This window comes from Hesperophylax consimilis, chromosome 1, assembly GCF_061612785.1.
Source record: "Hesperophylax consimilis isolate HC1 chromosome 1, BYU_Hcon_1.0, whole genome shotgun sequence".
In the NCBI taxonomy this organism is placed as follows: Eukaryota; Metazoa; Arthropoda; class Insecta; order Trichoptera; family Limnephilidae; genus Hesperophylax; species Hesperophylax consimilis.
Genome location: NC_142836.1, coordinates 30,807,874 through 30,824,444, shown reverse-complemented (window position 1 = coordinate 30,824,444; position 16,571 = coordinate 30,807,874). Strand labels below are relative to the sequence as shown.

The 16,571-nt window shown below is 36.5% G+C and overlaps 1 protein-coding gene across 3 annotated transcripts in view; it reads left to right on the top strand.

Annotated features, from left to right (window-relative positions):
• Positions 1–16,571, top strand: part of for (cGMP-dependent protein kinase for) — a 297,038-nt gene that overhangs the window by 198,681 nt on the left and 81,786 nt on the right. Inside the window, exon 2 of one of the 3 annotated variants that reach the window (XM_089632241.1) lies at positions 11,792–13,846. The exons of the other annotated variants lie outside the window; for them this stretch is intronic. Coding sequence (XP_089488367.1) covers positions 11,911–13,846 — 1,936 coding nt within the window. The 5' untranslated portion in view covers positions 11,792–11,910. The remainder of the gene's footprint in view (positions 1–11,791; positions 13,847–16,571) is intronic. 3 annotated transcript variants of the gene reach the window in all.

Here is a 16,571-nt window from a genome sequence, read left to right as displayed (position 1 = left end):
TGTGGACTGCTTTAATGCACAATAATGTAACTATAGGGTGTATCGGCACGTACCTGACAAACTTTAACCAGCTATTCCTTCGCATATTTGGAGTAAAAAATCTTATGTGCACTTTGCTGTCCGGTAACGTTTTTTTTTTAATAAAAAATTTATTATTCATATTTTCACCACATGTCACCACTTTTTTATCCTTCGTCAAAGTTTGAAAACCCATCTGGCAATATTTTATTCGAATTCCGTTGAATAATGTACGTGTGTACCTATATTGGCGCGCTTTTACAATCACAACGAAATGGCACGGCACCATTCGTCTCATTTTTAACTATTATTATTTAGATTTTTCACAAAAACGGCGCTATACAAATTATCCAATTATTATTATTATTATTATTAGTGTGTACGAAAGAGCGAAGACGCTTTTCGACATACTTGCTTATAACAGCTGTTGAACACGAAAAGCAATGCCAATGACAGTGATGTAGTGTGGAAATTTTTATTTTTAATTGAAAAATAATGCTACCGGACAGCAAAGTGCCCATAACATTTTTTACTCCAAATGTGCTAAGGAATAGCTGGTTAAAGTTTGTCGGGTTAGTGTCGATACACCCTGTATATCTGTCTATATCTTCTATATAAGTAAAAATGTAAATGTTCGTTTGTTCAAAAGCTTAAATCTCCGATAGTTCTTCACTGAAAGCTTAGAAATTTTGACACAATTCGTTGCATTCGAATAAGAGTGTGTTTTTATATACCTATATTATGCAGATGTCACATGTGAGAGGTTAAAACTTTTTTTTTGAAAAACACCGTCATCTGTTGGACATAAAAGCAAAATGCGCTATTGTTTCTCTATCTGCGCAGACAGACTGAGCCATAGCAACGCGAATATGCCAACCGGTTTCGGCGAAACCGTGCATTTGTCATGGAAGATTTTTTTTCTTTTTTAATATTTATTTAGATGCATGCATGATTTCTCTTGTCTCTAGTAGGAAAGAATACATGAAATACAAAATTAAAAAAATTAAATATATGTAAATTGGCGTCCTTGACGGTCTACTTGGTTGATGGATAAGACTCTCGACTAACAATCTAAAGGTCGCGGGTTCAAATCCCGGCGTGCGTAATAAACTGTATTTGATTGATTTAGATTTTAGATTAAAAATAATATAAGGTATATTTGTTTGCCGCACGTTTCAGAGTGGAAGATACTATCAGTATCGCCCTGGTGTAAGGCCACCATTAAAAACTGCCTGAAATGGCTTTAGCCATGTTCGATGACAAGATATGAATAGCTAGTTACTCCCCCACCATCCTTTTCCCTGTCTCCTTCCCATCCCCACTACCTCCAGCCTCACAACATACCCAATATGGGGATATCGTAATCTCTCTGGCCCCAGATGGTTGGTAACAGTTGGGACTCTTGTGTGGTATTCATGTAAAAAGGCTTTTGTTAAGTTCATAAAACACGCCGTTTTGTGTGATCGTGAGTTTAGTTTCGTGAAGCCTAAAATCTCGGCAACTTCTCGTAGGGTAATTGTGAACAATTTCATGGTATATAATATTAGTTAGCCGATATTTTGGGAGCGTTTACCGAATCATGTGCATAATCTGCCGAAACCAGTTGTGATGTTCATGAAGTTATTCAATTGGTTTATAGTTTTTTTCCAAGTGATTGACAAAAAAACATTATGATCGGTAACCTACCTCAATATTATGTATACGAATTAAAAACAAATGCAAAAGTTTAGTCCATTACAATACTAGATTCTAGGTAACTAGTTAGTATCGATAGTTGATTGTATAGAAAGTTGTCATATCGAACTAAAAATGATAATAATGAAGTAGCTACCTACGAGTATCAAGCAGTTACATTAGACAGAGATATACTTCAACAGTTTCTCTAGTATAGTCTAGTATAATAATATAACGGTAGCAGTATGAAGCAACCACGTATAGAATAGGAAGCCGGGACACCGGTTTTAATTTCCGGAAAATGATTTTCACATTTTTTCTAGTTGAATTGCGACTGCAATCTTGAATAATGTAGGTAGCTAGATACACATCGATGTGGAAACCAGTATGACCACCTCTCTACTGCACCACTGAAGAGAAGTTAAATAATGCACTTGAATATTCATTTTTAGTAAAAAAATCAAGTATTTTCATTGCTGAATAAATACGTGAACGCGAAGTTTTTGTGTTTGTTTTAGCATAATTTAAATAAAATGAAAGTAGTTAACTTTGTCTAAACCACTATTTTAATAATTCATACCTAACAACAAGTTTCGAAACCAATGCTTCCTTCGTCTGTATATAATGTATTTATTATATTATCACAGAATTTCAACAATTTGAGTTCTTTATTATATCATTATGGGTCAGTTGCCTTACAAAACTGAAATAATAACAGAACTTGAATGGAACTTTCACAAACCTTAAAAATAACTTCGGAAATCGATGATTTGTTCAAATTATGTGACACAACCCGTCCTTAATTAAAAAGGCGATACAAGTGATTAAAAAAAATCAAAGAAATAATTCAAATGTTTTGCCTTTGAAATGTGATTACTTCAAAGATAAAAAGAAGCCTTGGTTTTCATTATCAGTTGCGTAACATGTAAGTTCATATTTCGAAATTGTTTAATTTTATTACCCCTTTTTATACAGCACTGTGGGAAATGACGAGAACACTTTACAAAGAATATCATTTTTAGATATTTTTGCTGTTGGTTTTAAATGTGTGTTTTCCCACAAGCATTCTTTGTTCATATTAATGCTACAGACCATATTTACATGGCTACATTATAGGTATTACCAATTATGAATATTACTAACCATTTAGTCATACAGCTTTGAAAAAATTACTTTTTTAGAAAATTTCCCAATTAATTAATCAATTAGGTAGCCAAGACTTATCTCACATATTCGCCATATTATATATCGGTAGTTAATATATTTATAACAATAATTACTGTAAAAAGGACATTGAGTTAGCGCCCTTTGTGGCAGTTGGACGCGTCATGCCACTTCCAACCGCTTTGTGTTTTTTTTTTTAGTATTTTTAAGGGAAACGAGGCAACATCCCTTTGAAATTATTTTAAAAATCAGTCAATCAACATTTTAAATTAACTTACCAATTAGTAATCAGAACTTTATAGTAATGTGATTAGAGTGCAGTGTGTTAAAAATGAATAATCGAAAATTGTGCTAAAAAATATTCTAAATTCGATGAAGTTGAACTTGGGACGAGAATCGGTAACTGTAGGTACGCCAGATGTTTTCAATGGAATTCTTGGAAGCCCTAACAAGTGCCCAGGGTAATTTATTATGACAATGCACCACTAACATAATCACCAGGAACAAGTGTACAAGGAGATGGACTTGCCGAACGTCACAGCTGTGCGGCCAAGGTTTGTTATCTATGTGAGGATATTGTGTCAGCGCTCTATTAGCAGCAGACACATACCTGGACGGATGACGAACCTCGTGCTGGTACTGTTGGTGGGCACGGTGCACTCTTTCGCTGCAGCAGCTGGTCCAGTTTCCTCACCACCTAGGATTCTTGCTGCAGAGTCTCCATCCTCTACCTTCGTCGAATGTCACAGCGGTGCTGCCAAGGTCTGGAATCCATGAGAGGACATTGTGTCAGCGCTCTATTAGCAGCAGACACATACCTGGACAGATGACAAACCTCGTGCTGGCACTGGTGGTGGACGCGGTGCACTTTCTTGCTACAGCAGCTGGTCCAGTTTCCTCACCACATAGGATTCTTGCAGCAGATTCTCCATCTTCATGTCACCTGTTTCTGTACTTCATTTTATTTAACTTAATTTCAATTTCAATTTGTAATATTTTTTTTTTTTGTAATATCTGCATTAACTGTAAAGCGCCCCTGAGGTGATATCTCACAAAAGCGGCGCTATATAAATCATCCAATAAATAAATAAATAAATAAACCGTCAAATACCGTAAGCTCCATTTGTTATCGATGCTGTGGCGAGTGGGTAATTAGCATTCTGCCATGATTCTGTTTTTACGTTCGCGGTAAACGTATCGAAGAGCCGTCGGTCAGATGTCAGGTACCGCAACCACCTCTGTTAGATTATAACCGTACACATTACGTCAAATTATTATAAATCACTTCCAATCGACACGTCCAATCATTCTAAAGAGAAAGAGGTCACTTTGACCAGGAACTCTCTTCGCCAAATATTCAAAGTCACTTGCATACGTGAAAAATCACGTAAATATTCCGTTCACTGGAATTCGACAGTGAATTTATTAAATTAGTGATATTTTCATGAAATTGTATATATTGTGATATTATTTTTTCCTAAACTTGCCTACATCACATTCTTTTCGTGAAGAAAACTGACGGCATAATTTGATAGGTAGGTTAAAAACGTTACATGTTCCTGTCTTCATTATTGGCATTTGCCTGTATTAAATTACCCCAAGGCATATTACGTTCCTTCAATCTGTTCGTGTTGCAGTTGTCTGTATTACCTACTACAACCCACACATCACACCTGCTTTCCTTTTAGTCCTGTGAAAGATCAAACCTTTTTTTGCTCTTCCAGATTTCGCATACCACTCAAGAATTGTAGGTAAATTTAAAAGAGGCTTATACCTGTTCCTACCCCGTATGGTAAATAATCTGTTTTTATCTCGTAAGCCTCAACCAATATAAGTATATTTGAAGTCTGCCGAGTGAATTCGTTTTTTTTAAGCTACGTGGTCTGTATACTGTGTATTAGTTATTCCGTTTATTCATCCGAGCTGTCAAGATGTTTTTGTCATTAGCAAAACATCTGGAGTTTTTAGGTCGTCGGCCGTCTCAGTTAATTTGGGTTTAAGCTGAAAGTGGATTTTTCTGTCGCCAAATCAGTACGGTAGTTTGGAAACCGTTCTTGGCCGGTATTCGCATTGCCAACTCTGAGCGTGTTCTAAAAATAACTACGAAAGCGAATTACTCCCCTTTAATTTAATAAACTTCTCCAAAATGATACGCCCACTCGGTGTTACAGGCGACTTTATGCAAGCTGGTTTTGTCGCCCACCCTTTTGTTGAAGGACCGAGTGAGTCACGTGCTTTATGTCTAATGAATCACAACTTATCTCTAATACTTGCAAAGTTTTATGTATTACGGGCAAAATAAAATAATAAATAAGTGTAGTAGAATTTTAGCATTGCCGATGTAAATTATGTCTTTAATCTGGTTAAGAGGAAGCTACAAGCCAAAAATGTGTCTAGAAACGTTCGATTTCAAGCAAAAAACTGGTTTTTATTTATTTTGTAAATAATTTTATAAAAAAACAAAAAAGTTAATCAAGTGAAACTGTCGCAGATAATCTAAACTATAATACTATATTTTTTTAAATTGTTTCCTCTACGCATCCATCCATTTCTATTGAGAAAATATTTTTTAGTAGTTTATATTTATATTTTTTATGAAGTAATTTACTATTTAATTTGTATTCTACTCATGCGAAACGATAGGAAAACCTTCAATTTATCTAAACATATTTTTTGGTATTCTTAATGTACACCAATTCGTTATAAAGATTAATCAAAATAGTGATTTAGCATTAAGCTTCGCCTTAATAAAGGTTGGAATTTGAAAAATACCAATTCACTGTGCATTGTTATTTTTTGTTTGTTTCGTGCTTGCATACCAGTCAATTTATCTTCTGTTCTTCAGTTTCTCAGCGATACACAAGCCAATAATCCGTTTTATTCACGATTTATTCGACGTAGGTACTCAACCTTGAGTTAACTCTCCCATTCTCTCGTGAGAAAAGAGGAGAAGATCCAGTAAGGAGTTCTGTCCATATATAACGACGATGACGCGTTGTCCTTGCAGGTCTTATTCATTATCCTTTTCCTTGATTTTATCCTAAGGGAGTTGGCGTATTATGACTAATGGCGGGACGTTCCGGAAATAACTAATTGGAACAAAGCGTTGGCTTATCTTAAGTATGAATTGTAGAATCCTTTTGCTCCCACTACTAAATATCTCTTCTTAATTGTTTGATTACATGTTCTTAAGAATTTCTAAATCTATGAAACACGGCGTAAGCTTAAAAGAAAATCAGTGCGTTTTTTGTACATACACAGATGTGTATCAGTAATTACTTTCATTTATTCAGAAGTCGATTGAGTAGAAATTTCAAGATGATAAGTTCATTCATTAGTATTCATTAATTCAAAACACTTACCATTTTTAAACCCATCCATCAAGTTCGATATCTAATATGAGTCTCTAATTAAAACATGTGTTCCTACAACCATTCAGATAAAACTTTTAGCGAGATTTTAGTAGGTACTCGAGGGCCTCCGTGATCGAGGGGTAAGGTTCTCGAATAGCAACCCGGAGGTCGCGGGTTCAAATCCCGACTTGATTAATTTGTGTTACTTCACAAATTATTAAATCAAAATTTCTAAATAGTATAAAACAAAGTCACTATCCGCGTCTGTCTGTATGTGCGCTTAGTTCTTCATCATTTAGAATATTTCTTCCCGAAGGTTTATATATATAATGCATATTATATTTACATAAAAAACGTAAACAAAAGTCTCCGAGCAACACCGGCTACACGTTAGCTAGTAATATATATTATATTTGCGGCACATTCCAGAGTGGAAGATACTCTCAGTATCGCCCTGGTTTAATACGACCATTCAGAATTCAAAGGTTTCTTGAAATTGCTCTGGTTTGGTTTGGTGACGAGATTTGAATAGCCAGGTACTTCCCCACCTTCCTCCTTTCCCCCTCCACTACCCTCAGCCTCACAATATAGACGGTTGGGAGCAGTTTGAATTCTTGTACCGTTTCCCATAAAAAAATAATGAAATATAAAGCATGTATTTTATTTATTTATTTACTAGCTGTACCCCACCACGATTTGCTGTGGTTCAGACTGTCTGTTCAGATAGAGAAACAATGGCGCGTGTTGCTTTTACGTCCAATAGATGGCGCTGGTTTTCACAAAAAGCATGTTTTAATCTGTCTTGGGCGTTACCTATATAATATAAAAAACACACGCGTATTCGAATGCAACGTTGTTTTGAAATTTCGAAGCAATCGTTGAAAAACTTTCTTTGATTTAAGATTTTGAACAAACGAACATTTCCATAATTATTTATCATATTCTTGTAGGTAATTACTACACATTACGATTTTATTTGAAATGTGTAGAACCCTTGATATATGGTTCAGAAATTGTCATAATGAAATCGCGTCTGCATAGATCTTTTCAATTAGTAATCTTCAAATAATCACTGTGAATAGCACTTCCTGGTTCGTAGGTAAGTGCCCATAGTGCCACATCCGCATAACCGCTTAAATGTCTCAATTCACGTCACTTCAATTTTTAACGAAATGATTACTACACTTTGGGCATGTCGTCATTTTCTCGTGCGTTTCCCCAACATAAAACGTTCCTTATCCCGACAGACGCGGCACAATTTATGGTTATTAATTAGGCGTCGAGTGCAACGACTTGTTGCAGTTGTCGGACCTGTCCGGCGAAAGTGCACCCTACGCCAGAGGTCGGAGGGTACACACTCCCTTTCCCGGCTGCAATAATGGCATCGATGAACCCGCAAACTGACCCCCACGTCTTCTTGCTCAGCAGACAATACAGCATTTATTTATTTGTGTTCTTGTTTTATAAATAATTCAACAAGAATTGCAGCGAAATGATAATGATGTCATAAATGTAATTTTATACCCACGACGCAACAAATATTCTCCTAGTCAAAATGAAAAATGTAATTACACGTTTCCAAGTTATTTTCTTCCATTTATTTCATGGATATGAACCAACATCCTTAAATGAAACCACCTGAAAAATTTGGGCTATCTTACGTACACGATAATGTTTTCTCGTTTTTGGCCCAAAAGTAAGCTTCTTTGTTCTAAACACAGAAGTCGCGGGTTCAATACCCATATAAATTAAATCATCTAATTATTCCTCATCGCAACATTTCATAAATGGTTATATTATAGTTTTACTGGCTCCGCGCAGAGGATAAAACATAAAACCGACATTATTTCTTGCCTGGTGTAACTAGACTCGTGACGTCATCTTGTGTACGGGGAATATTTTCTACTGACTGTACTTATTTTAAGTGACGTCATTAGTCACAGTTCCCACTGACTTGTGAGTTGCACTACTACACACTGGTTATAATAATAATAATAATTGGATGACTTGTATAGCTCCGTTTTTGTGCAAAATCACCTCAAGGGCGCTGTACAAATTTATAATACATTTCTACAGTGATCTATGTTTTAACAACTATTTAGGAAGATAATATACAGTACAATACTTACCTGGTAGGTCACTTGAGATTAACACTTAATTAACATTATCTAATTGTTTATTAGCGTAATTTAGATGCAGGATTTAGGACATAGTTGGAAAATTGAATATAACTGGACTTTCTCTCAGGAATGGTATATTTAATTTAAGGGTATGACAGCTTAAAAAGGTAAGTTTTTAGTTTAGACCTGAATTCGGTTGGACTTGTTATGGATCTTAGTTCCGGAGAGAGTTTATCCCAAGCCTTCGGCCCAGATACTCCGAAAGCGCTATCACCAAACTTAGTATTTGGCTTTCGCTTAGGTTCTATCAGTCTGCCTACAGCTGATGATGTTGCTGATCTAAGAGTTGACTGCCTCAGACTAGTGTTTTCCGGGACGCATAGTTCAGAGATGTAGGGTGGGTTATCTGCAGTAATTAATTACCAGTGTTTTCTTTACCAGCACACGTATAGCTTTAGAGACTTAATTTTGCAGGCGGCCATGATTTTATTGTATCATAAAATCTACACTTTTAACTCTATCGACTTCTAAGTTAAGTGTGTCAAACTTTTTGATCAGGATAGTTTAGTTTATCTCTCCAGTATCGTGTGTACCGTTTAGCGCTAGCTGTAGTTTGTATTTCAGTCCAAAAGCAATTAAGATCGTTCTATTCGACCTGTTCATCGGAATGCGATGATCGCGTAATGTGCTATTACGACAATTCACTCCGCTGCGCTGCTCTGGATTAATTCTACCTACAAAAGAATTAAAATAAGAAAACACAATCTTACAAAGGCCACCTGAGATAACACCGGAATTGATTTATTTGAACAGTTCTCGAGAATGATAACAATTAATGCATATCAAAGCAATGGAAAATTATAATTTTCTAATGTTATTACATTTGTTATGTAAACGTGAGTTTAATAAATACAGGGTTTTCCAATAAGAGGTGTTATTTTGACATTCAATCGTAAAAGATCAATGATTTCGTTGCTTGTGTGGCACGTAGCGCCGTCTTGTTGAAATTAAATGTTGTCCAGATCAATACCATCCAATTCCAGCCATAAAAAATCATTAATCATCTCTCGATAGCGCAATCCATTCACCGTAACTGTTGCTCCAGCCTCATTTTCGAGAAAGTAAGGTCCAATGACTCAGCCGACCATAAACTGCACCAAACAGTCACACGTTGAGGATAGAGAGGCTTTTCAACAATAATTCTTGGGTTTTCCTAGCCCCAGATGCGACAATTTTGCTTGTTGACGAAGCCACCGAGGTGGAAATGGGCCTCATCACTCAAGATGATTTGCATTTGATTCACTCAAGTGAATTTTAATAATTTCAATGCGTTGTTGAAGCGTGTATTGTTCCATGTTTATTAATGGCGTAGTTTCTACTTGTCAAATGTCAAAAAATGACAGCTTCAAAAGTAACATATACCAAAATAGCGGGCTATTCAAAATAACACCTCTTATTGGAAAACCCTGTACAATTTCCTGACAAACTTACAGGTTCGCCTTCGGATCTAAATTCAGTTCTTTGTCAGCACGATTTAGTGTCAATACTTCTCGTTTTTTCCTTTTTTAAAATTAGTTTCAATGGCATAGTTTGTACGTGATGTAGGTATAACGTATAATACGAGTAAATTAAATTCACAATTTCGTTTGTTATCGTTGTATTGTGTAGTTGCAAAATAAAAATAACTTCGATCTATTTCGACACAGATGTGTAGATTAATTCAATAAAGTGCAAACACGAGACTTTTCTTGAAGGTACTGTTGGATTTACTTGTTTAGGTTTTGGCGAAGGAAGTCAAACTGATCCCACGAATTGATGTGAATTATAAATAACTATAATTGTATTATCTTATTTATCTGTATTTTTATTCCTTTATTCTATTCAATTCTTATGAACTCCTCCATTGTTTGAACTATGTTGGTGAGGACTTAATCATTCCATGATCACGTTTCATCTGATATTTCAATGCAATTTTCAATGCCACGGATAATGAAACAAACTTCATGTTCCCAATAATATGATAACATGAAAATAACCTTCCTCAAACTCAATCATATTATGAATCAAGGTTTATAACAGTCGTAGGTTATATCTGGTCTTAATATCTTGCTTTTTATGATGTATTAATTTTAATTTATGACATGTTCACGACGTCTTGCGTTAAATCGTAAATAACATTTACATTCCCATTGTAATTTAGTAGTTCTATGTTTGAACTTCATTTGCAAGCTAGCTCTGCAAATAGGTCGTCTTGATTTAACGCTATGGATACGAGTCCAATTTAAACGGGATTCTAAATGAACACCAGTGTAAAGTCATACCTCGCGCTCTTTTTCTGCATCTCAATGCGGCATCGTTCAATACTAATTGCTGGCCAGCTTTTCAGTTTGCTTCACGATTTCTGCGAACAAATTATAAAAAACCTTCTCAACTAGAAACTATATTCTTGATTGAACGTAATATACTCTCTTGTCCTTGGCAGGTTACCGATTTGAAATCATTGACTCCCGCTGGTTTTAAAAAGATCAAATTTTTAGATTAAAATTTATCCGTCAAATAGCTTTTGAAATCGGGTTGATATAGCACGCAATAGGAAATACCAAGAGAGACAGCCATGCTGATTTCGGATAGTTTGACTTGTGTAACTTCCTTTGTACATTTATTTACATTATCACAATTCTAAACTAAAAGCGAATACCCTTAACCAGACTTTTTAAAGAACTCCTGCAGTATCGATTGATCCGGTTCTCACGTGAGTTCTAAGAAACAGATTATGGAAAAACTGAAGAAATATAGTTTATGCTTCGAAGCGTAGAATAAGGTAGTACAATGGAAGGTAAATGTAGATAGCCGACGAATGTAATTCGTAGCTTCCATACATAAATTATTTTATCTGTGGTGAGTGTTCCACAAATTAGTTATGGGATACGAACAATACAATACAGCCCGAGAGCCGTGAGAGTATGTTAATAGTAAATCATTCGTAAAGTTTAATACTAATAGGAACGAGAAAGAATGGACGCTTGTGAATCAAAGGTATGTCATCATTTACCTGTTCATTGTTCTCTGCCGGACAACCCCACCCCTCCCCTGACTCCAGCTCTCCCAGGTGAGAAACACGTCAAATACCGGTCAAATAACTCACTCTTTGTCGGCAGTGCAGTCACATACTTGGCGTATATCCCTTTTCTATCTATCCATTCCCTATTAGTACCGAAGTCTACATAGAGTAAAGTAAAGACTTAACATCACTTGTTACAAAATAAAAACAAAAAATAAATATTTATGAAATACCACTCACTTCTTAAAAAATGTTAATTTTATGAATCATTTTGTACAAATCACGAATTTTTTGCGATTCTTAAGAAGTGAGTGTTTATTTTGAATATTGTGTCAAACCTCAAAGTTATTCCTTTCTACGGAATTAATTTCGCAATTATAATTTTTGTGGCGTATCTCTAGATTATTATAGAGTTCATAAATATGAAAGTGATTGTGCTTTAAATACTCTTTTCGTAAATAAATAATGCAGTACGAGTTGAAAAGACAGACATGTTAATTCATTAGGAGGAAAAACAATCATGAAGATTAAACAGTTCCCTGGAAAGGCGATCATGGACGATCCTTGGATGGCCATGGGAGATAGAACCATGGAGATGGTGTACGCCGCCAACTGGGTAGACACGCACCGCCACCTCGCGGGCAGCACGCCCCCCGGCTCCTGGGAGCCCGAGGACGACCACCTCCCTGTCACTCCTAATTACACCAAATCAGCTCGCAACAGTTCTATTGCGAGGAGCAAATCCTGTCGAGATGTAGCCAGACCTTCGTTGAAAGACTTTGAAGCTAATGAATCAGACTATGCGGGAGAAACTAGATTAAGCGGAGATTTCGATGATATGAAAATATCCCAACTAGCCAAATACCAAAATCACATAGAAGAACAAACCAGAGCAAGCAACGAAATTATCTCTAGTCAAAGGAAACTACAGCCTAGCTTCAGTTTTAAGGGCTTCAACGGATACAAACCCTCGACCCTTAGAAGAATTAAACGCAGGCAATATAAAGAGTGGGATGTTGATGAAAATAATGGGTCACCCCCTGAGGCTCCCGCAACCCCCCAGAGGAGAGATTCCAAAAAATACCTTCAAAGACAGAGAAAACATGACGCGTATGATACCCCTAACCCGCCCGACATGACTAAACATTTATACAGCGTTATCGAACCCGATCCCAATACGGAAAGCTATTACGACTACTATTCCAGACTGAGTCAACAGGAAGCGTCTCCGCCGAAGTACGGAGGGTTCTCGTATGGGAAGAAAAGCTTGCCCCTGATGAATCACAGTGACAGAAAGCCGCCCACCCCCGCGCCTAGAACCACCGCCCCCAGCAGGGAGTCCAGGAACGGCTTCCCTTCATCCTCCTCCAGCGGCCACTCGAGCGCCTCCTCGTCGCCCCCCCTCCCGCCGCCCCGCTCCACACACAGAGACGAGGTCGCCGAGCATCACAAGGCATACTCTCCCACGGACAATGACGTCGATTATCGAAAGTCGATCGTCAGTTACAATGCGGTTAAGTCGAATGGAAATTTGAATGGATTTCATAACATAACGCCGCGTTATGGCGGTCACTACGGAGACAACTCGGAGTCCGACGAACATTTACCTACCGCTTGTGATGATCCGCTCGATGCGTACGAGAGGCGTGTGCTCGCTGACAAAGCCGATAATGAACCGTTCTCTCGTGGGAAAAGTTATTTAGATACTAGATTGTTCGTGTCGGAGAAAAAGGTGAACGGGAACTTTGCGGGCAAACCGGCGAACCGTTCCAAGTCACTGCGACTGAAGAGCGACAGTAGGCCCCTAGCGTTCAGTGGCAACGGCGACGGACAATTCATCTACGATGACGTAGGCGGCCCCATGGCGCACGGAGTCACCGTGACTCAACCCAAAAGGACGATCTCTCCCATCGAGCAAGTGAACTTGATGCAGTCTCGATACTCTGCTGAGTCTACTGGCGACTACACGGAGATAAACGGGCTTCATCGGGATACGTTCAGTGACAAGTTAATCAACAGTTTCCACGCACCGCAGCGAACAAATGGAATAACGGAGAAAGTCGTTTCTGCTCTTCGGAAGAAAAGTAAGAATCCTGTTCTGCAGAAATACAACACCGTGCGAGTGAAAAGTTATATGGACGACCGGCCGAATGAACAGATAGGCAAATACGATTTCAACCCTCGGGGCAGTGAGAACGGCGTGGTTGTTAACGGGGACGCGGGGAAGCCGAGGAGCTCCTCGAGTGGAGGCGACTCGGACTCTGACTTCTCCATCCCCCGGCCCAAGCTGATAGTGCCGGTGCACACGTACGGCATCAGGAAGCGCCGGACGGGGAACTTGACGCAGGCCCCCGAGTCCCCCGCTCCGACGCTCCCCGCGCCGCCCCCGCCCCCACCCCAGCAGCCCGCGCCCAGAGTGCCCGACCACCACAACGGATATGCAGAGAACAAAACAGGTATTGGAAATGTCATGAAACTTTTATTTGTATCTTATCTTCCGAGGATATTTAAATGTTTCCAACGATTTCAGGATGTTTATTTTATAACTTTGATTATATTATCGAATCGTTGGTTTCGCAATCTTGTTGGTATTTTTAATCCTTTGCTAAAACAAGAATAACCCAATTTATGCAGAAACCGGAATATTGCTCTGAATCACTCAAGATTGAATTTTTCGTTGTATTGTGAATTTTTGATCCTCTTAAATTTTATTCTGCCCTGTATTTTTAGTATTAAAACAACATGCGGCTAAATAATGTTTACTTGATGATGGTTTTTATTAATATTGGTTATGCACATTTATTTATTGTTTAAAATATTTACGGATTGTTAACAATGATTAATTTAATGAAATTTCCATTCGGATGTGTATATGTATTAACATTCCGACTAAAACAGCATGAGTAAATCAAAGTTTAGTTCTTATTAGGTGGAGATTCTGCTAGTGAAATAACATAAATAAAAATTAGCATAATAAAACATAGTAAGTTTAAGTACAGAGAATGAGAAGAAAAAAAGAAAATAAAGCACAACAAATTTTTTAGTTCAAATACTTATTTTTACCATGACATCATATTAGCTTATAGCCAATAAAATAAGCAAAAGTTTTTAAAAATATACGAAGCTATTTATAAACATGTCTATATCGTTAAATTCTACGGCATTATACAAGGTACACATTCGAGACATTCGATTGAAATAGGCAATATTTTTATTAAATACTTAAGATGAAATGTTTTATGACTCCTCAAACAACGTCTATTAGGAAATTTAATGCGAATATTACTTCGACAATGAGTGGTTTCAAGCGTATTGTCAACAATTTTGTACAAACATATTTAGTCAGTAGATTCTCTTATTTTTTCTAATGTAAAAATTATGTAATGAAATTATGCACACCAATTACCGGCATTATTTGTAACGTCGAGGTCGTGCATTCGGTAGTTCCGAGTAGGTAGATATATGATCTCAACCTGAGCTGGTCGCTTAAGCGATTCGAATGGAGAAATCCTTGAAACTTTTGACTTCGTTGTGCATAAAGGAGTTACCAACTACCTCATTATGCATTAAGGAAGTAAAAGTAGAATGCCTGTTTGTTGCTTTGATTAATCTAAATATTACATTTTATTAATTTATTAACAAAAGAGAAATTAAATAACGAAGCAAGAAGCATGCGTATCTAAATGATTCATATTTTCACTCTAATGTATTCATGGAATCCAACGTTTACGTCATTTTCTATCGTGATATACATCTATCGCAGTACTCCATTTGTTTAATTACGTTTTTTCTTCGTCTTCATATTTTCTAATGATCAGTTATGTAGGTTCCTTGAGAATTTTAATTAATAATTTCTGGTCTATTGAATAAAACGTTGCTTCTTTAAATAGTATAAATCTTTGATTAGAATGTGTGGTTATTTATGTTCTATTAGCGGTAAGAGGAACGGCTTCCTTGACTTTTTCATACAAAACTTAAATTTTGATTTGTGGCCAAATTACTTAACCAAAACTGATAAATATTTTTTTCAATCAAAAGTATTGCAAATATCTAGTACGGATATATGGTACTTTATTTACGTGTATTACAAATTATGAAATAAAGGCCATTAAAGAATACGATTTATGTTTAGAGGTGTTGTGTTCGTACAAACAGGTCTCCAACTCGTCTTGGAAGAAGTTTATAAATAAATGGTTTTTTTAATATTAATCAGGGATTTATTAATACTCCGCGTAATATAATGGTGACTCGATAGTCGACCTAACTAGAAGCTGGCTAATTGGAATCTGAAATAGTAAGTTTCTCTGGGAGCCTTCCCACTGGCCCTGGCGACTACTAGCCACTGCCTCCATCTTGCGGACTTCCACGCAAGCTCTATGCACTGCCATCTGTGCGTGCATCTATGAAGCTCTTACTTCCCAACAAGAGGCAACTTAGTGTGCGCTAACGATAATTTAAAAAATGATCCTACCTTCTCTGTAAATATGATTAAATTTCTTAATTTAACATAAAAATTATTAAAAAAAGCATTTAGATGCGCTTAAATTCAACTAATACAAATGTCCGATTTACTTGGGAACACTAAATTTGTAGAATATGACTATAAAATTTTGACACAAAAACAACTTTTTCATAATTTTTTAAAAATTTTATATTTTATTTTATTAGTATAAAAGATTGGGCAAAATTACTTTTTAATAATAATTAATATAAACTCACAAAAAATTGGTAAAGTTGCCTCCAAAATCACGAAAAAATTAATTATTTAATAGTAATGTTTCATAATTTAAAACGCAAATAAATCAAGCAGCACATATCAGTTCTAAATATTTGCTACACCTTTTGAACATTTAGTTTGGTTAAGTATTTTAGCCTCAAATCCAAATTTAAGTTTCGTGTGAAAAAAGCCGTGCTACCGATCCTCTTAAGTAACTGTAGGAAAATTGCAAATTAATATGACAGCCTGCATGGAAACAGTCTTGGTAGCGAAATGGCTCAACATTTAGCTTGGAGTTGGGAGAGTCAATATATATATTTTTAATATGGCTTTAATTTTGCATTCCACTGCCAATCCTCTACAAAATTATCATTTTATGCAGTAATTGGCGCCTTTCTTCTGCTTTTGCATGTGTTTTTGTAATTAAAATCAATAGTCTTTATGGATATTACGTAGATACTAAA